Consider the following 21881-nt stretch of genomic DNA (forward strand, 5'->3'; position numbering starts at 1 on the left):
GCTAGTTTATAGTCGAGCAAATAAAGCATGGTGTTCTTTTTGTAAGTCCTGGTCAAATTTAGAGCAAATTAACGAAGGTTATGTTTAATGGCTTGGATATCCTCCTGGTTTGATAAAAGTAGGACAGCAGATATAATTCTAATGACAAACAGCAGGTCGGTAACATGGGCCAACAGAGAATGTGCACAATCATAATAGTAGCATTAAAGAAAAAAATTGCAGTCCTTGCAGACTTTTACATCAACTGTTAGCTTATCATTTTATCTCTTTGTTTGTTTTCCTTTATGTGTCGTCAGCCTGATTGAATCCATGTAGAACATAAAGGCTCTACAGATATTGTAAAATGTCTGGTCTGTGTCTTGTAAGGTATTGGTTAACTCATGGGAAAATGTCCCCACTATGGCATTTCTAATCTGCAGAAAATCTGCAGAAATCACAAATTCTTCAATGTGCACAGAGTATGTCTGAAAGGGGGCAAGACTTAACTCTGGAAACATAGGAAAACACCAATAAACACAAGGAGATTATTACAGCAGCATTACATAACCCTCAGACTACTCTGTGATATTCCACAAAAGTTTGCACAAGGCTTCGATGCTCTGCCATGTACAGTCACTCTCTGAAAACACACAATGGAAACATTCAACGTTCAATCAACACACTGCTGGTTTCATCTGTCACCTCAGTGGTCTAATCCAAACTCTCAGCCAGTCCCCTGCTATCTGACATCTCTGTTTGTGCTCTAACATACAGATGATAGCTGTGAGACATGTGATAAAACCCAAACTGGAACATAAACAATGTGTGACGTTGTGGAATCCAGACGTGACACACTCGGGCGCCTGGCACAGCTCCAATCTCAGATCAATTTCAACAGGTCATGGATGAATTTATAACAACCACAGGAACACGATGTAAGCCGAGAACATGTGCAGTGCTGTCACTGTATAAACAGAGCTAATAAAACAAATAAAGTCCACATGCTGATCACACAATACATGTGCTCGTGAAAAGTTGTTAGTAACTAAGTGTACCTGGCAGAATAAAAGCATTGTACGCCATTTAATAACGCTGCATAAGGTTTGGCTTCAGCACTCACATGTGTTTCATGCAACTAAAGACATTTTGTGAGCATGAGGTAATCAGGAAGTCAAATATCTCTCCTGAGCAGATTCAATTAAATATCGTAATCAATTAGATCCATCTCTCTGAAACGTGGAAGTTCCTTTTGAAGACATCAGAACCGCACGTCTAGACTTAAAGTCATCAACAGAGATGATTTAACATGTGATTTACAGGATTTGCAATGCTAAGTACGTAGTCTTAAAATATTGATTTATGTATAGCAGCAAGATTAGACATGGAAGGCTGTTTATCGTGTACATTTCTTGAAGCATTTTACTGAACAAGTTTCAAATAAATGAAACACCTCAGAATTTAATTGAAGTGCCTGGAATTTATGAGGAGACTAATTGATGTTGAAAGAATATCAGCCGGCTGTTAATTTGAATAACAACTGCTCTCCTTATTAGTGTCCTTAATTAGTGTTTGTTATACTTTGAGAAGTTGTTAAAAGTAATTGGAGGGAAAAAGCCATCAAATCTGATTGGCATGTAGTGAAAAGAGCTGAAGCCTTATTGAGTCCTTGTGGTCTGGATTGAGACTTCACATCTGGCCAAACAAAGTTATCCACTCAGTCTACAAGTGTTTTTGGTTATAAGATGAAAAATAAAAAGAGACTTAGAGCTGCTGAGTGTTGCAGGAGAGGCTGTTGAGAGGTGGGAGAGTGTCATCTGGACACAAATCGCTCTGAACAAATGATGTAATGAGCTCCAGCTGAGAGAGTCTGACTTATACACCAGCCTGCTCCAGTGATTCATTGTTTAGCAGTCTTCAAATGTGATGCTGCTCTGTAATTAAAGTACAGGCAAATCTGGTGGTATGGGGGATTCACAATTAACAAAGGATATAGTAGAGTTACGTTTGACATTAGAAATGCATCATTTCGGGTTTATGTTGCATACAAATAAATAAAGTTAAATAAAAAAATTCAAGTAGATTTAGATTATTTTTTAATAGTAGAAATCATTTTCGCAAGAAAAGGTAAAATAGTTGAAAACTTAACTTGATTTTATACTCCAAAAAAAAAAATTACCATAAAGTTATTGAGGAGTTTAAAACATGCAAACAACAGATAATTTAGCTTTGTGCTAAATTGACACAACTAGCTTGGAAAGCCTAACTAAAAAAGAAAAAGTGGTATTTTTGCATTAAAGAGTGAGAATTTCAGCCATTGTTGGGTTATAAATGTGAAACCCGAGAATACTGACACACACCTCATAACAACTATTGTGTCGTTTACGTTTGACTGCAGTAAACCAAATTACTGTAGTTATAAGTTATATTTGTGTCAAAATCCTGTTCGTTAAAAAAAAAAGCATGGTAATAATATCACCCAGCCGTTAATTCTGCGCAGGTCACGTGTATCACCTCTTACCTGTGCGCAACATCCCGGAGCCAGACTCGCCTCCAAAATCCACTGCTGCGTCTTCAGGTGAGGCGGTGGTCGACGTTAAGAGCCCGGTAAGGCAGAGGCAAACTGTCCAATTCAACAGCCAGCAGAACATCTTCCCGGTTTAATTAAACACCTGTCTAATTATGGTTAAAAAAAAACATGAAAACAAAACGAGCCAAACTGTGCAGCTGACTGAACACAAAACCAGTTCAAATGTGGTTTTCATTCCCCATAAGTCAAGTGGAGAAGCATTGTTGAGCTTTCACTTCACTCTAGACTTAAACTTGGACACAAACTTGACTTCTCATCCTTCTATTCACCTCTCCTCCTCCTCCTCTTCCTCGGGCAGCAGCAGCCAGCTCTCTCCTCCTGCAGCTGCGTCACATCTTTGAGGCGCCAATGGAGCTTGAACAGGCCCCGCCCCTTTCTTCTAATGTCAACCAATTAAAATCCCGCATGGCCTCCGCCCGTTTTGTTTTGGAGCGTGTCTGTAACTAATTTACACATTTTTCAGTTCTAATTTGAAAGATTGGTCCATTTTCTAGGCATTAAAGACATTTGGACCCTTCATCACTACATACATACCAGGACTGGTTAGACTGCAACATGCTGCAGTTAAATGACCAATGTGGAGTCACATAGAGCCTTAAAATTCACTGACTGGTACCACATGACAGCTCAGTGTAAAAAAAACAATGTAAAATTTATGACACAGGTTAAGTACTGGTCATAAGTAGGTCAGTGTAGTGCATACTGTTGGTGTTTGCATATTTCACAGGCTTACAGAATTACACAAGCAAATTCTACTGTAGGCCTACTGTACTTCTCTATGCCTGTACTGTAGGCTACTTCCTCTTCCACATATTAGAGTTTCTCCTTCCTTTTACTATTACAGCACAACAAAATCTGCAAAAAAGCACTGTGCTCATGTATCAACAGTTAAGAAATAAAATACAAACAATATACATCATTTCATGTTGTCGGTCAGCTGATTAATCCTAGTCCAGTATTGTCCTATTAAAACAACAATCAAGGGAAAAATCTTCTTGTTGTACCGCTTTTCTATGTTCATCAGTAAGTCACTTACTAACTTTTTGCGGTGTGGAGGTCAGTTTGAGTAATGTTTGCTGAAAGCAGCTTCTTACTCAGTGCATTAAAAATCATATTAGAGCATTGCAAGTGAACCAAAAATAAAAAGCTAAATAGTGAAGCTGAATTCTTTTTTAAAAATCATCACTAGTTGCAACCAATTTCTCAATTCTACAGGTAGATATGTATCCTGTTTAAAGAATATCAATATCACATACGCTTTATTATGAATGACAAGATCAGGATTTTTTTCTTAGACATGATAAAGCTGGGCAGCACAGTGGTGCAGTGGTTAACGCTGTTAACAGTGAGAAAGTTCCTGGTTCAAATACCCATTGGACAGAGCCTTTCTGTGGAGAGTTTGCAGGTTTGGGATCTCTCCAAGATACTCCGGCTTTCTCCCACAGTCCAAAGACATGACCATTAGGTTAATTAGTGACTAAAATTACCTGTGGGTGTGATTGTGGCTGGTTGTCTGTCTCTACATGTGATCCCTGTGATTGACCAACAGCCCCCCTGTGACCCAAAAATGGTAATGGATATGGATGGATCACAAAGCTACCAAAAGTCATGGAAGATACTTTATAAAAAAATGTGCAGGCTAACTTTACAGTATGTTGTTGTATTGATCGAGTGCCTCTATTTTAGCTACTTCAGTCATGTTTTCCTGCTTTCCATGTAGATTTATAGTATGTGACCTACAGTGAAATGTAAAAAAACAAACAAACAAACAAACAAAAAACACAATTAGTACAAATCTAAACAATAAGATCTACAGTAGATCACCTCTAATACAAGAAGGTGACTGGACAAAAAGCTATCACAACCAAAAGTCTAATCACAATGCAATCTCCAGGGATCGGCATCTGTTGATTTCATAACCATACCTCTTTATTTAAGGACTTATATTCATACAAAATCTGTAGGTACAGTCCAAATGACTGTGGGAGAGACAGTCAAGTAACAGATCAGGCAGCAAAGGATTCAACCACTCCAGAACCTCTTCTCCAAAAAAGAAAGCGTCTTTTGCCACTTTGGTGGTTCTGTGATAAAATGTTCAAACTTTGTTTTTCTTTTCTTCACCTGAAACAGAAACACTTTGATTTTTAGATCATCTGAAAATACAACCAGGAAACAAATAGTACAAGTCGTGGACTGAATGAAGTCAAATAATGCCTCTCTTTGTTTTGTTTTTTTTGCACATGCACATTTTCATTTCAGAACATGCAATCAGGACATGGCCAGAGGGGACAGTCAAGAGTCAAACTGTCAAAAGAAACATGGCAGGATGTTCAGTAAGGGCTCATTAGAGGTCTGAAAACACAAATCTCTTCTTCTGTACTTCTTCAACTTACACATTTAAAGCCAATAATGTCAGCAGCAGTCTATTATGTAGCACATAACTGTCTTACACAATAGATTGCATAGCCACGCCTACTGTTAGAACTTACAGATTTGAAGTTAAAGATATCTTCTTTTAGATGATGCATCAAATAGATTGCACATACATGAGACAACAGGGAGGTAAAATAAAGCACAAAGAAACAATCAGACTTGGATCAAATAATATTTTTAGAATAATTTACATGGTTATAAACTTTCATAGAGTTAAGTCAAGAGCACCAAGAGAGCTTTAACCAAGGAGCCACATAGTCTGATCTTACCTTTAACCTTAACTCCTCATTATTTCCATTATTTCTTTAAAAGAAATCCTGAGCCAGAAATACTTGTTTTAACTGGAAACTTAATAACCTTGTGTGTACAGTTTAAAAACCATTAAAATTGTTTAAAAATAGAAGTTGACCCAAGTCTGAAAAGAACACAGTTTTATATTTTGGGTGGTTCAGTCTGGGTAGGCGTCATGCAGTCAACTAGCCAACCTTTAAAAATGCCCTGTGATTCACAAGTATCAGTTTTGATATCATGTTGTTTCTCAGTGTGTGTTGTCACTTAACTGTACATCATATAATACATTTACAATTTACACAGCTTCATACATTTTTATGTAAAATTTGGTCGCAGTCACACTAAAGCCTGAATCTGGAGATTTTCCAGAGGGTAAAGCTACAGGGCAGATGAAGTGTCGTCTTGTTGCATAGCCCTACTTGAAGTCAACAGTCTGCAGCAACAACACAGCTCTTTATTGTACCTGTGAATTCACAAACAGGTAGCCTCACCTACAAACTTTCACACAATACTGCTCTCAGAGGAAAGAGATAAGGAAACCCATGACACTTGGGGATATATGGCAGGGATGAAATGTCTTCTGAACGCATGAAGAGGCGAGTGGTTCTGAATATGGACTGTTTTGTTGATAAGAAATAAAAGAATGGCACTTTTCTCCACTCAGAGACCATTTCTACCAACTAGCTGGCAGTATATTTGAAAGAGAAAGGCAAATTCTTACCACACATCCTTAAAAGTACAGACACAATTTCTTTTGACAAGTACAAGACCCTGGCATGCACTACATTGCTTACTTTGGATCTCAGGTTCTGACTCACCTACAACAAGATTCAGTACAAAACCTTTTTTTTTTTTGCATTCTGTTCATTTTACCAGATCCAAACTTTGTTCTTTATACGTTTTACATACTTACATCCTATATTCAAGTCCATCTAACAGGATACATCTTGGAAAACGAGGCACTTAGTATTCAGCCACATAACTTCATAAAAGAGATTTCTTGTCCCTATTTGCACTCTAAAATTTATATGTGGTACAATTTACAAGAAAAAGCTTATCATGATGAACTTAACCCTTAACCTGTTCTCTCCCATCTGGTGTTAACTTTTGTCTTTCTGTTAAAATGGCAGAACAATAATTTGCTTTGCTAATGACTGTCCTGGTCAGACTTCGGTGATAATCCCAAAGTGATGGCTGATAAAAAATGGCTGAAAAAAAAAAAAAAAGAGGAAAATATTTTGGTGATAGCATCAATTTGATCAAGTTAAAATGGACCATATGAACATGATGAAACATATAAAAATAAAACTTGTGTTGTGAGCAGCCATATTAATAGCAGGAACGAGGCATTCAGATCAGTCTGAAGCTAAGTAACTAGCTTCACATTGGAGATTTTGGCTTTTGTCTTCTGCTTCAACACTGATTTTACTGGCAAAGGCAAAATACTTAAGGGTCTTCACTTGTGCTATAATTTCAGTGCAAGTAAAGGGGGTAGAAAAAGTGATCAGTGTTTTTTTTCTTAAAGACTTTGTTGTATAAAAAAGAAGAGTAGGACTACTAATCTGGAATGATTTCTGATCCCCGTTTACAGCACGTTCCACTGGCTCTTTATCCATTTTTTTCTTTTGGATAAATCCTCTGTCTTCGTATCAGCTCATTGGACCTGACACAAGCGCTCAACAACACTGATAAGCTTTACCGTTTTTTGGCTTTGGCTAACAGCTTTCTGCCATGTTAGCACCAATCGTCTTCATCCCTCTCCCTGAGACTGCCTGTTCCTCGGCCCCCGGGCCCAGTCGCAGAGTTGACCCCGAGGGTGAAGTGGTACCCATTGGGCACTGGCCCCGCCCGGCCCTGCATGGCGGGCGCAGTGACAGGTGTGGCTGCAGTTCCCTGTGAAGCTGAGGCTGTGGTGGAGGCAGTAGTTCTGGCAGAGCGTCCCCCTTCAAAACTGCTCACAGTGTCCTGGAAGTCCTCTGAATCCCCCGCCTGTTGAGAAGCAGCATGCTGCTGCCGGGTTAAATTAGGGTCCGAACCGATGCGAGTGATCGGTAACTGGGACTCTTCAAGGCCCCCAAGTAAACGATCATGCTCCGAAAGGCCACGGCTGAAGCGAGTCTGATGCCCCGTTGTAGAGGTGCTGGCACCTGATTGGAAAGGCGAGGAGTAGGCGGTCTTATAGGCCACAGCAGGGCGAGGTGTGAGGGGGGTCCGTGGGAGCTGCCTGCGACTGCGGCCTGGAGTGCTCGAACCAGAGGGAAGCGGTACAGGGGCGGATTTACCCACAGTGCTACCATGCTGGGGAAACAAATACATGAATATACAGCAAAGACAGAAAAGTCAAAAACGTTTATAATGGACAGACTGGAGATTTTTTTCTATCCTGACTCAATCCTGTGATTCAAGAGCTTAATGAATCTTTCAACTCTTCCAATCCTCCTAATTAAAGTTAGAGTCAGCACCTATCTTTACGGTTAATGATTTTCTATCTTTTCAATACTTGGACAGGATATTCAAGACAAGCCTTGAAGTCACTTTTTGACAGGTCATTTACCTGGCCCTCTCCGGGAGATGTGGACCGACTTGGACCCGCTGACTTGGCGTGATACTGCTCCCCGCTGCCGTATCGCTCACAGGAGTAGTAGCGCTGCTTCTCTCCTGCTGACGAGTGATGCCTCCTCTCATGAGGCCGACTGCGGTCACGCTCCCTCGCTCGCTCTCTGGACAGACCTTCTGCTGAAGGGTCGGTGAACGAATCTTAAAGAGGGGAAGGACAAGGGGAAACATTTTAAGTTCACTGTTTGGCTGGTAGTTAACCATCTCATCCTTTGTTTTAAATGTAGAAAAAAATTAAATAGTTATTTCAGATTTGATGGAATAGAAATGTAAAGAACACCACCCCGCTGCATGAGCTGTATTAGTGAATTACACTACTTTTGTTCTCTTACAAAGAATGTGAATATTAGCAATATATTCACACATTTAACCATTAACGGGTTAATGTCCAGACATATTGTGCACTTAATATGGGGGGTAAGGGTATTTGGTGACTAGGCTAAAAGGACCTGTCCTACAGTAACTTAAGTCCAAATCTTAAAGGTAATCTATTAGCCAAGGCGACAAACATTTTTAAATAACAATTCTGCACCATGGTTTATGATTTAAGGGGTACTATGCAGTTTTCATAATTATATTGGGATACAAATAATCATGGTTTAATAATTCTGTGGTATGATGTGTTTTTAAGGCTTTAAAGGAGTAGAGTAAAGCACTGTAGTAAAAAAAGCCCTGGAATAATTCCAGTTTTGAAACACAGATGCCTTTTCATCATTCTGATGCGTCAGATATGCCTATAGGATGACACGCTTTTAGAAGTGAAAGTCTCCTTTACTTTTTTGCTTTTTTCCATCTAATGGAAACAAAAAAGGGTTCCTGGATGTTCTGCTATATCACCATAAAGGGTCCATAAATCCCTGTGCTGGGCCTGTCCACTGTGGCCTTTTATGTCAGCAATAAAGCCCAGCTGCTGCCCTCCAGAGTCAAAACAAAAACAACCCTGCCACCAGCTCTCAGGCTCTGATCACTCTAACATACGACTCCTGATGGTAAAGAAAGAACACAACCAGTTAGGCTTTGTGTTTGTCCCTGTTGGTGGTGCATTCATTTACAATATGACAATATTTAACAGCAAGCTCAGAAAAGTTGTCATAAAACCCAACCAATGGAAAAACAGAAAAGCCAACATGGACAGTGATGAAAGGGTAATATGAATTTGTCTGTTTCCTGTAATTTAAGGTTTTGTGATGCTGCTCAGGTGTCTCTGAAATCTGAGATGTCTGAGCATCCTAGAGGGTAAAAACATTGATTGGTTTTTATGAATCGAAACAACAACCTCAAGAATTAACAACAGGTGAATTGTAAGGATTTGTGCTGATTTCTTTAGTATTTAAATATATATATATATATATATATATATATACTGTATATATACAGTTGCAATCAAAATTATTCAACCCCATTGCAAATTAGGTTTATTGGCAAAATTTACAAACTTTCGGCTCTTTGCAATGAACAAACCAAACAACAACAATTTTAAGAGCTTTAGACAATTATTATTATTATTGGTTTCTCCATATTCAACACAAAGTGCCACTTTTTAAAGAATACTGTAGTGTCAAAATTATCCAACCCCCTGAATAGAATCCCTCATAAAAGCACACATTTGCAAATTGAGTGTTGTTTCAAGTACACCTGATGCAACCAATCAAGGGCTCAATCAGTTCCATCAGGTGTACCTGAAACACATGAAATACCTGGTCTGACAAGGAGTTTGTTGACAGTGACAATTGGTTGCATGAGAGAAATATGGCTAAATCAAGAGAATTGTCCAAAAAGGTATGAGAAGAAATCATTGTCTGGCACAAACAAGGAAAAGGATACAAAAAGATAGCAAAGGCACTGAATGTTCCTAGAGATACAGTTGGAAGCATAGTTCGCAAGTTTAAAGCTACAGGAACTGTGGCTACACTACCTGGACGTGGCAGAAAGAGGAAGCTATCAATGGCTGCCATCAGATTCCTGAGAAGACAAGTGATCAAAAACCCTCGAGTGACTGCAAAAGACCTGCAGCAAGACATGGTGGCAGCAGGCACTGAGGTCTCTGTTTCCACAGTTAGGCACATACTAAACGCTGAAGGTCTCTATGCCTGAACTCCAAGACTTACACCACTACTGACCCAAAAGCACAAAAAAAGCCGGCTCCGAAATTGCTAAAAACCATATAAATAAGCCACAGAAGTTTTGGGATTCTATTCTGTGGAGCGATGAAACCAAAGTGGAACTTTTTGGGCCTATGGATCAGCGGTATGTCTGGAGAAGGAAGAATGAAGCATACGCTGAGAAGAACACCCTGCCTACAGTGAAGCATGGCGGGGGCTCTATGATGCTCTGGGGCTGCTTTGCTTCCTCTGGCACTGGCAACCTTCAGTGTGTAGAGGGAAAGATGGATTCAATAAAATATCAGGAAATTCTAGGAGAAAACGTCATGCCATCAGTGAGGAAGTTGAAACTTGGTCGTCGTTGGACCTTCCTACAGGACAATGATCCCAAGCATACATCAAAGTCCACCAAGGCTTGGTTTCAGAAGAAGTCCTGGAAGATTCTGGAGTGGCCATCACAGTCGCCTGACCTGAACCTCATTGAAAATCTCTGGTGGGACTTGAAGAAGGCAGTTGCAGGACCCAAGAATATTTGAAAACTGGAGCAAATCGCCCATGAGGAATGGGCTAAGATTCCTCAGGAACGCTGCCAAAGGCTGGTGTCTGGCTACGCATCACGTTTGCAGCAGGTCACAACAGCAAAAGGGTGCCCTACGTAGTACTAAAGATGCTTGTCATAAAGGGGTTGAATAATTTTGAGACTGCAGCAGGCATTAAAAGTGGCATTTTGTGTTGAACTTAGAGAAACCACTGATATTATTAGTTGTGTTGAGCTATGTAAATTGTGCTTTTTTGATATGTTCATTGCAAGCAGCGGAAAGTTTGTAAATTTAGCCAATAAACCTAATTTGCAATGGGGTTGAATAATTTTGATTGCAACTGTATATTATCACTCCAACACAGATATATTTTTATGTAGATGACACAGTTTCCAGCTCCAGCTATATCAAGATGATCTGTCCTCAAACATGTTTGCATGATTTAAGAATTGTATTGAATACTCACAAAATGTTCTGTATTCTCTCTTATTCAACGCATAAGTCAATTAAGCTGGATATAAATATTTCATTTATCAGGGGTAGGAAGTGTATACGTATATGACTAGTCTCCTCTAATTAAACCCTCTGCTCAACAAACTGTGTCTGAGGAAGATTTACAGTAACTTTGCTTAGTCTTTAGATACATTTTCACCTGGAAAGACTGTCATCCACTTCTATGCGCTTAGACAAAATTAATTGTTGTAATCACAGAGATGATATAAATACCTGGATGTCTCCCCCAAGTGGTTAATTTTACTCTGAGCTTCCTCTGGTATGGATTTGTAGGTATTTCATTTGAATCTATGCATTTCACGGTTGACCTACAAAGTTCAACTTGACCTCATCCCTGGCAAACAGCCAATGAGTCTGCTGCTGCACCCTGTGAGCGTGTCAAATGAATTAAAAGGGGAATTTACTGTGTGTGTGTGTGTGTGTGTGTGTGTGTGTGTGTGTGTGTGTGTGTGTGTGTGTGTGTGTGTGTGTGTGTGCATGTGTGTGTGTGTGTGTGTGTATGGGTGGTCAATGTATGTGAGAAGTTTGTGAAAAAGTGTGTGTGTGTGTGTGTGTGAAAACACAAAAGTCCTTTTTTTTGTTGGCGCAGTCCTATTGTTTGTTTTCATTTCGAAACACAGAAAAAAAGTTGTATTCCCAGTTGTATTTTGCAGCTGCAAATTTGAAGTCTGCTGACAAATCCGATATCTAGACCCCAATTTGAGAAGTCAGTCAAAATGTTGGAAATGTCAATGCAGAGGTCAAAGGAAACAAAGGCAGCAAATGGCAAAATTAAGAAAGAAGCAAATCCCCAGTAAAGCAGATTGTCCTCTGAGAGCTAACAACTCTCTCTAATCAGATGGAAAGTCTGACATGTACAAATCCAGGATGAAGCAGAGCAGAAACTCTTTCACCTTCATAACCCGATCATGGAACTTTAATTCCTCAAAGAATTTCTGCAGCTATGTCAAGACATCGAAGTGATCCTACAAAGAAAGTCTGTCCTGCTATCGCTGTCCCTCATTAAAGACCATGCCAAGTTTCTTGTGGATATTCTCCTCACTGTATAATATAAATTGAATTAATCTCTCAGCAGCCTTAAATATGTCCCATTACTGGGCATTTTCATCACCTTCAAGCTCTATGTGATGGCTAATCAAATGTTACATATCAAGATTTGATTTGTGTTGTAGAAGCAACTTTGGCAACTCCCAGCTACCAGAACAACTTCCATACTTTGGTCTGCACTGGGACTTAACCCAAGTCCGTGCAGTCTGAGCTACTGACGCCTGAAATTGTTATGCATTAATTACTGTGTTTGGCTGATCATATCAAAAATTTCACAGATCTGACTCTGAACAATGTCAGGATTTCCAGCTGTGACATAATGTTTTTTTTGTGCCTTTATTGGACAGATAGGACAATGGATAGAGCTGGAAATCAGGCAGCTCTAATGTTTAATATTAAATACCTACAGTGTGATTAATATAATTCGATTTTATCCATCTTAAGCATGCAAGTTATTTTTGTCTTACCAACAGTGCTGGAGGGTTGAACTGAAGCAGCTCTATCCAGCGACTTCTGCTTCTTGTCTTTGTCCTTGTCCCTGCGTCGATGGCAGCGGTGGTGGTGGTGATGGTGGTGGGCTCTGTCCTGGCCCTGGAATTGGCCTGGCCCTGTTGTTGACTGGCCGATCCGGTCCAGGTTATACTCCCTCAGCCCGCCCCCATGGTGATGCTGCTGCGTCAGCGAGGATGCTGAGCGTCTTATCGGACTGAGGTCGACAATCGGCTGGGAGGGGACAAAAAGAAAAGGTAAGGGTTGCAGAAATAAGAAGAGAGAGGAGAGGGATGGCTCACTTAAACCACTTGTACTGGATTACAAGAATATCCAACACACACAAATGACACAACCAGTCGAGGGCAACCTTTGATCTTAAGATCAACCTTCTAACTGTTCTTCACCAGGCACAGATGTAAGAAAAGTTTGAGAAGAATAGACACAAAACTCGGACAGAATTTGAATACTTACTTTTTCAAAACATACATATAATTTATAGGCTAGCAGTAGAGTCTGCTAGTAAACAAAGAAGAGGTGGGGCCTAGACAAATTACCTTAATGGAATGATTTGATTTTTTAACCATTACAGAGAAGTGTAAACTTGATTAAAAATAGAAGGTTATTATTTGTATGAATTATTTTTCAATCATTATTTTTATTTTTATCTTTTTCCCTCTGGGGATTATAACTTTGATAAATACTTAAAGGTCACTTACCCCACCTTATTCTTTTTCTTTCTGACCAGCACAGCTTTCAGGGGACAAACTGATGTGATCGGGAACTAGAAACAACAGCTTAGCTACCACCACCCCCTGCTGGTGACCATCTAGATCATGGCTGATCCAAAATATATGTATGGACAGTATCTAAAACACACAACCTATTGTGCTTTAAAAATGTTTTACAATTGTCTTGAATTGCTCTATCCCAGTCAGATTCAAGGTGGTGGTGCTGTTCCTCTTGTTCCTATCCCACAGTCCACCCTGAAGCTATGACCAGCTACAATATCACAACACAGCAGAACAGATTTAGTATTTCATATTTGAGCTACGATGCAGTCTTAAAATCTTACGCTTTAGTCATAATACAAAGCAACCCCCCCCCCAAATGACTGTCAGAAGTTCTATAAATATATATAGTGAGACTTAAAATGATTAGCTTACTTTATGATTAATAAGATTTTAAGACTGAGAAAAAAATCAAATGACAGTTAAGGCTGGGTGGATTTTTGTGGTGAAAGAAGATTGTTATTTCAAAGCAGAAAAGCAGCAGTACTGTCCCTGCCTTGTTTCACAATCACGCACAAAGAAATACACACTGCTAGACTACAACACTACTCCATTATACTACATTACAACACTCAGATACACACAGTCACAATTCACCAAAGTGTAGTACCACACTGCTACAGTTAATGGCTGAAAGCAGGGCAGAGTGCTGGACTTACCCCGGATACACATAATATTTAGTAAAGGATGAAGGGTATGTTTTGAAGGCTAAGGGACGTCTTTGTTGCATGTAATGTGTAATCACATGAGATGACCAATGTTTAATGGAGATGTTGGAGTGTTACTTTATCCATGATGGGTGTGTGAACTCTGCACCAGGATGAGAGGAGAACATGGAGCCAAACACAGAAAGTAGAGAAGAAGATAAAGGGTGGAGTTGACGAGAGGAGGAAAGAAGGAGGAGGAGCAGAAGAGATTGAAAGAGGTGGCACAACAGGTGGTACATACTGCTAGGTGGGTCCCAGGGGCGTGGCGTGGGTGGCTCCGCTATCAGACAGCACACACAAGAGGGAGGTGGGCAAAACATTAGCAGTGGATACAGAAATTAAGAAAAAGGGAAAACAGAGGAGGAGAGCTGAGACTGGAACAGGCTGATGATATTCTATATTTTCTACTCATCAGTTAAAAAAGACCAAAACCAACAATGTTTCTATCGTACTAACAATGTTGTGTTTGGAGCCTAAGCTCAAAACATCTTATTCCTTTGGAGCCCAACAGCTACATTTTTATCCGAAAACTGTGAGGAACACATTTTCAATTCCTACTCATCAAATATAATCACGTGATCGATGGCCCTTGTGCTTCAGAATATAACGTTCCTGGTATCCCTTTAGCATCATTTCAGCACATGCAGGGCTCTGCAGGCCGCCTAGCGATAATACATTTGTAACTAACAGTTACACTTACAAATAAAGAGCCCAAGAAATGTCCAGTTAGGCTACTATAATAAAGCTGGGTTGAGAAACAAAAAAATCCCAATTTATGGGTTTAGTTAGTATGATAGTAAAGCAAACCTGTGGTTTAATTTGTGAAAGTTTGATATAAGGCATAAAATGACTCGTTTTGGTCAAGAAAAAAATCATTGTTTGGGTTTAAATGAGAAGCCTAAAAGTATTAAAATTAATGTTACTCATTTCCTAAAGAGTAAAATTCTAATCTGAGGTACAGATCATGTTGAGCTGAACATGGACATCAAACCACCAAATCTGGTTGAAAGTTTCAGATGCTGTCAGTACTGATTAAAACTGTAAATGTGTAAATATTTGCAGCTGAACATAGTCCCCATTTTATCTTCAGTTGTAAAGTAGTAGAGATGTACAAACACATTGTTGGTTTCAGTCTTCCCATGGAAAATAAAGGATAACAGCAGCCTTATCCCTTCAGAGAGAGGAGGAGATCAAAATGCAACATAAACATCAGAAAAGCACATGTTAAGTGTTGTGGGGAGAGAACAAGGTGACCGGGACACAGACAGACATAAAGACAGAGACAAGGCAAACAGTGAAGCTCCACAGACATGATCAGACAGGCAGAACAATCCAGGAAACAGCAACGTGATGGACAGAAAATGTTCTTGACAATACGTCCATGTGCTGCAGGGCAGAGCATCTTAAACAACGGGAGAACAATCAACATTACAAACAGTTTAAACTCATACATCTAAAAGGATAACTGCACATAAAACTCAGCAGCAGTGAGCCTGTTGAAGGTGCGTGTTTGTATGAGATTTAAAAAGAGATTAATGTACTAAGAGTTTTTATTATTCATATCTGAGTTTAACCATTTTCATCAATTTAAATAGAATCCTGGATAATATACAGTGTATGTGTACTCCATCTAGTATCAAGATTGAGTTAAGAGTAACTATATCATTTGCATATTCTTTATCTTTGGCATAATGTTTAGCATGAACCAGAAGAACCTTTTCATAAACATTGTAAGGCAGGAGAAACAGCTAGCCTGACTGAGTCCAATGAGAGAAAACACCCCTAACCTTTCTCAAGTTTACTATTTACCACATTGTATTATGCAGGTTGTTTAGTTTATGAGTTTATTTGAATAAGGGACAGAGGGACAGTGTATTAAAAAACATTAGTCTCAGAGGAGAAAAGATACTTTGTACCAGATTTAGCTAACTAGCATATATTCACCTGTTGTTCCTGGGCAGATGATGGCAACAGTAAAATACAGATCAATCAGTCAGGGACGCACACACACACATTTCAGTCCTATTCACTACAAAATCATGTAAATAAAATCAACAGTAACTTGCTAGAACTGTTGCTATTTCGTGTAACTACTTGTTATTGTAGTCTGGGTTAATTTCTAGGAGGCGCACGCTGCACATTCAAATCAAAAACATGTGAATTATACAACTCAAAAAATGTTTCATAAATGTTCAATTTTACCGTTAAAAAGGTTCATGTGAAGGTGGATCAACAGCACTCAGGCTGGGTTATAATACTGAGAATTAAGGCTTATTGAAACACTTTAACACACAGTCTGATTTCCTTTGTGGGCTGTTTGAAACAGATGACTGGTGAAGAAGAATTCATTTTAGGTTATGATGAGTTATGCAATTTTAAAACATCAAGCATTTCTGTCTTATTTGTGAATTATTCAAAACTCGACATACAGCGGGTACTCAGCATATGACATTAGTGTTGTAGCAGCACCTGGGCAGAGGGCTAGATTATGGCTTTTTTCACAGGGTAAGTTTCTGCTGTTTATGTGCCTGCCAGTTGTTCAGCGACTTTCTTAATTTATGAATCAACAGATCTGTGTTGATCACATGTTCCATCTCTGTCCAAAATTACCTGCACAGTAAAAAAAAAAAAAAAAAGTATGCCTGGTGAGGTCGGGGTTAGCAGGATGTACTGATGTGTACTGACAGAGAGCGACTCTGCCTCATTAAGCTCACGGCTGCCTTCACAGACCTGCTTTCACTCAGCATTGCACTTTTTCAGCCCCATTCCAGTCTCTACAAGCCCAGTCACCTGTTCACTGCCCAAATTAACCACGTTATATTTTGTGTTTCTAACATTGCAGCAGCCATTTGTTCTAATTACATCAAGAAAAACATAAGGTATCCTCAGTGTGTTCATTTAAAAAAAATGCATTAATAGTGATCCTATAAAACAGGATGTATGGCTTCATGAGCTGTGGAGAGCTTACATAGTACTCAGCATTGAGGCGGGGCAGTGAAGCTGCTCTGCTGTGACCTTCCAGGCTCGGATATCCTTCTGAGTCTGAAATGTTCTCCACCTGTTTCAGTTCAACCAGTTCCTGAAAGAAGAAGAAGTAGCCGTATGTATGTATGTATGGAGGAAACATAGATAAAACAGTCTGGGCAGAAAGTTAAATTGTGAAATAATTTGAGTCTTCTTGGTGTCTGTGTACCTGAGGTCTGGTTGAGTATGGCACATCCTCTGACTGGCCTCTCTGTAGTTTCCTCCGGCCTTTAGGCCTCTGTGCAGCCTGAGAAACATCACCAGACTGGGAGTGTTTTATCCCACTCCTCTGGTTCAGTCTGCATGCAAACACACAAGAGCTCTGACTGTAAAAGTGGCAGCTCATACAAATAGAAAAATACATATGAGACTTTCTTATAAATAACCAAGGACTGTGTGGGATTGCATAACAAGATTTCCACACACCAGCCTTCCTATCTGTTCACTACATTGACACCCTGCTGTCACTCTAAGAACCCTGCAGCAGTTCAGACTCCTCACTGGTGAAATGAAATCCCCAGTGAAGTCAGAAAAGCAGAGTCACTGCACATCTTCCATTGGAGTCTGACCCACATTTTCAGACAACAACCTAGTCACCCCATCTTAAACGGCTTACTACCTTAGTTCTTAAAATAAAACACATCGAAGCACTGATGCGCTAATAATTAACACTTTTTTTGTTGTTCGTTTGGACAGGATGGATTTGGAAGGAAATCATCATCAGGACATTTAGTTCTCGCTTCTTATGTTTACCAAGTATTGAAATGAATCATTATGTTGGAACTCATGCTTAAATTGTGTTGTGTACAGTCATGTTAAAACTGAAAGATGTACTGGACTGATGAGAAAATACTTGAGTGGTACATAGTGTAAAATTAAACTATTAGAAAGTATAATCAATGTAACAGAAATGCATATCAGAGGGTGGTGTTGTGTTCAGTGTCCAGTAACATTTCTGAGGCTTTTTTTACCATGAAACATTGAATCCTGTATTTCGTACTGTAATAACACATTATATTCCTGAAATATAATGGTGTATATTGCCTTGATCTTGAAGTTATTTTAACATCAATGAAACAAGAGCGTCACCCTTGTAAATACATTTCCACTGTGTTTCTACTGTATAGGAAAGAGAAAACAGTGTCTCACATTGTGTCCCTTGTTGAAGAGGTGGTGGCAGTGGTCGCAGTGAGGGACGTTGAAGGAAGAGCCACTAGCTTCACTTCTGGCTCCAGCTGGGTGGTGGGGGGTTGTTTGGGGCTGGAAACTGGAGGTTCAACTTCCAGTATGTGAGTGAGTGGCAGCACAGGACGGAATAATGCCCCCAGTTTACTCTGCAGGGGGTTAAAAAAAAAGTCAAAACAATGACACTTACAATGACACTGAATGTATGAACACTAAACAGAACCAGGACATGTTAGATGACAGTTGGTTTAACGTGCTTGTATTTAATCAATAAATTAAAAACATTATCAAAAACACACAAAATCCTGAACTAGAAACAATGACATGGAAACCCATGTTAAAATAGCTGAGTTAAAGAAATATGAAGCGTTTCATAAATAAAGTCAATCTGGCCAATACACAGCTTGAGTCAGAAAATTGATCAAAGATGCTTAAACAACATTGTTTGTCCATTAACTGAACTCATTTGAGCATTCAAAACCTTAAGACAGGACTAGAATAATTAGCTGTGGACTTTGAAATAAATCATCTGATACATGTTTCTCATGCACAAATCATGGTCTGTCACCCAGCTCAAGAAAATCATTTTATGGACTTCATGATCCCAACTACATGAAACACATTTCCTGCTCAAATGACCCACAACCCAGTGTACCTGAGGTCCCCCTGAAGTGTTCTGCTGCTGAAGTCTTTTGGCACGGTTCTGTTTGTAGTAGTCAAAGATCATCAGAGCTGCGTAGACTTTCCCCACAGTCAGCTCATTGTCTGGAGGAGGAGAGAAGAGGATGAGAGACGAGTCCTCAATGCGGCCAGTAGAGGGCACCAGATGAACAACAAAGTTCTTATCAGAGACTTGCTTTGTCATGTTTATCAGAAAGTTTGAGAAGTGCCATATTGTACGAAACTATCTCCCTCTCTAGTCATTTTAAGGTTTATTATTTCTTGCACATTATAGAATTGCAAACTAGTTGTTTGGATTTGTTTGGCTTATGCTTATAAAGGAATTGTTAAGGTAAACAAATCCAGGGTGAACTTGTGTCTGATCACCATAAAGATTTTTTGTTCCATTTTGGCTCTTTATACATCATTACATAAATCAATCCTTAATTAATGCTTTAACCTCCATGACTTCTCTATAGCTGCAGACCCTTTACTGAAAGTAAAGTCTTTATTTCTGCTTAATGGTAATAAAAAATGGGATTATCTACCTTAATTTAAAAAGTGTAAATGTTTCTCTAAGGATTGTGAAACTACCATCTCATGAGGCCCAAACTCAGCAAAGCATATTACGATTATTATGTAACAACTTCATTATGGTGAATATAGAATATGAGAAATGTTCATGTATTTCTGTACTAAAACATCTTGTTTCAAGTTAAAAAATCTAACAGAAGGATCTTCCTCCCCTCATTTTTTCTCATGTCTGACTCTAAAACTCCTCCACACAATGATAAGACTATGCAGAGCCATATGAAGAACAAAAAGGAAAGATACAAGAAGAAGTCGTGCAAACATTCAGGTCTCAGCAGAGCTCAATTAAAACTCTGGCTCACATTTAGGAGGTGTCACCAGCAGGTCAACAGTCTTCTGCGGCAGGCTTGGCCACACTCGTTTTATCTCTCTCTTCAGGTCAGCATCGCACAAATGCTGTGCCAGGACCCCTGGAGACACGCCCACAAAAAAGATGTCACATCAAATCTGCACCACAGCGATCACTGCCTTTCACATTAACATCTGAGCTGTCAGTCTGGCTGCAGGGGGACTCTGGATTTTGTAGTTTAAGTCTCTTACCAGATGCCAGTTTGATCTCCAGGGCTGTGCGGATCAGAGCCATCAGTGTGGAGGTGAAGTGCACAGTGCTGTCTTCAGCAATGGGCATATTCATTCTCACCAACCGCTGAGAGGGAAGAATCAAAGAGCAGGGGCCGTGAACCAGGAACATACAATCAACAACTTAGTGAAAGGTGGCTTTGTTAGCGAAATGACAACTAGTCAAATGTTAGGATAGTGGTTTAATAAAAGGCAATGACTTTCTAAAACCCAAAGATATTCAACTATTACGATAATTAAACAGAAAACAACTTAAATTCCTCACATCTGAATAGCAGGAGCCTGCAACGGTGGATTTTTTTAAAGCTAACAACACTACACAGATGTTTGCAGTGAGTGAGTCAGTGCTGCTTATGTCTGGTGCTGTTGCTATGAGACTACTTCAAATCCATCACAAGCAGAACACACTTCTGCTAAAAGCTAAACATGACCGACTTGTGAATCTAAGCATTGTGAGGGTTGTTAACTCTTTGAAGGTGTTTAGCTCTCACGCACTACAGCTTCATCTAGAAATAATGAACATAAGAAGTGAGGAGAAAATAGAGGCTGCTGCTGGACAGGAATGAGTGTCTGACAGAAAACATCCATCAACTTGTTAAGTCCATCTTTTAGGTACTCAAAGATAAATTGGTTGCTTGCTGTAATATTACCTCTCCAATACTGCCAGTAGAGCTATCTTAGTGTAATAGAACTACACTGTTAAAGAGGGGATACATATAGATAAATATGGATAGAGTTAATGTCATCTGAAGCCATTATGAGGCTTCATGACTTTAAGTTGTAAGACAAATAAAGTGGGTAACATAGGAGGTGTTTGCCAGCTTGGTGTTGGTGTCTGGTCCCAGTAAACAAACCTACACTATAGCACATGCAAGTATGAGCTTCAGACTTGAGGAAAATACTGTAGGGTGAAAAGACCTTCATTTGAGAAGGTCATAAAATTAAACTGGAATAAATGGCGGTGGACGTGGGAGGGTTGCTCTGGCAGAATGGTGTACATGTACAAGTATTTTTAAGACCCCACTATGATGAAGACCTTTGAAAAATACTATAATACTATACGATCACTTTGTAGCCGTTACAGAATGAAGGAAAATAACAACAGCTACCAATACTACCTTAACTTAAAGAATGGGAGAGCACCAACACAATGATTGAATTCTGTCTATTATTTTAGACAGACTTAATCAAGCGAAACATTCAAAACATTTGAAGGTTCTGTTTTCTCCAATGTGAGGATTTTCTGTTGTTTTTTAATATACAGTATATCAATATCTAGTATCAATTAAATATCTTTGGTTTTTGGACAGTTTTTTGACAAAACAAGCTATTTCAAATGTTACTTTGAACTTTTATTTACTTTCTTCAAACATTTGTAGGTTGACTATTTAACTTTAAAAATAAATCCTGACATTTACTGTCAGGCCATCCTTGCAGTCGACTGTTTAGTAATAATTATAAAAAACTATTGGAACATTAATTACCAGGCAGCATAGGCTCCATCTTTAATAAATCAATCAATATTTATATAATAGCATAAGACAAAAGCTAAAGTGATCAAAATGAATTCACACATAAAAGGCCATGTAGATCATGGCTGCAGTGACATTATTCATAAACACATGCATGTTTGAATTAGCAGAGGGATGGCAGAACAAAGGAAAAGAGTATGAATTCAGAAGCACGAGTTTCAAGCATCAGTGACGTTTGTTAGAAAAAGAAAACTGAATGTGATGGCATCGACGAGT

General features: G+C 39.3%; 2 protein-coding genes across 2 annotated transcripts in view; both read right to left on the reverse strand.

Annotated features, from left to right (window-relative positions):
* Positions 1 to 2883, reverse strand: part of si:ch211-196i2.1 (collagen alpha-1(II) chain) — a 93063-nt gene extending 90180 nt beyond the window's left edge. The window contains exon 1 of the mRNA XM_029277767.2: positions 2498 to 2883. Coding sequence (XP_029133600.2) covers positions 2498 to 2627 — 130 coding nt within the window. The 5' untranslated portion in view covers positions 2628 to 2883. The remainder of the gene's footprint in view (positions 1 to 2497) is intronic.
* Positions 2884 to 4473: 1590 nt separating this feature from the next.
* cacna1bb (calcium channel, voltage-dependent, N type, alpha 1B subunit, b) overlaps positions 4474 to 21881 on the reverse strand; it is a 157221-nt gene continuing 139813 nt past the window's right edge. The window contains exons 38-47 of the mRNA XM_065965499.1: positions 20095 to 20200; positions 19857 to 19964; positions 18959 to 19068; positions 18268 to 18452; positions 17288 to 17417; positions 17063 to 17173; positions 14336 to 14374; positions 12575 to 12830; positions 7845 to 8047; positions 4474 to 7588 (exon numbers count right to left, since the gene is read on the reverse strand). Of these exons, the coding sequence (XP_065821571.1) occupies positions 7025 to 7588; positions 7845 to 8047; positions 12575 to 12830; positions 14336 to 14374; positions 17063 to 17173; positions 17288 to 17417; positions 18268 to 18452; positions 18959 to 19068; positions 19857 to 19964; positions 20095 to 20200 (1812 nt within the window). The 3' untranslated portion in view covers positions 4474 to 7024. The remainder of the gene's footprint in view (positions 7589 to 7844; positions 8048 to 12574; positions 12831 to 14335; positions 14375 to 17062; positions 17174 to 17287; positions 17418 to 18267; positions 18453 to 18958; positions 19069 to 19856; positions 19965 to 20094; positions 20201 to 21881) is intronic.

Source organism: Labrus bergylta, chromosome 17 (assembly GCF_963930695.1).
Source record: "Labrus bergylta chromosome 17, fLabBer1.1, whole genome shotgun sequence".
Lineage (NCBI taxonomy): Eukaryota > Metazoa > Chordata > Actinopteri > Labriformes > Labridae > Labrus > Labrus bergylta.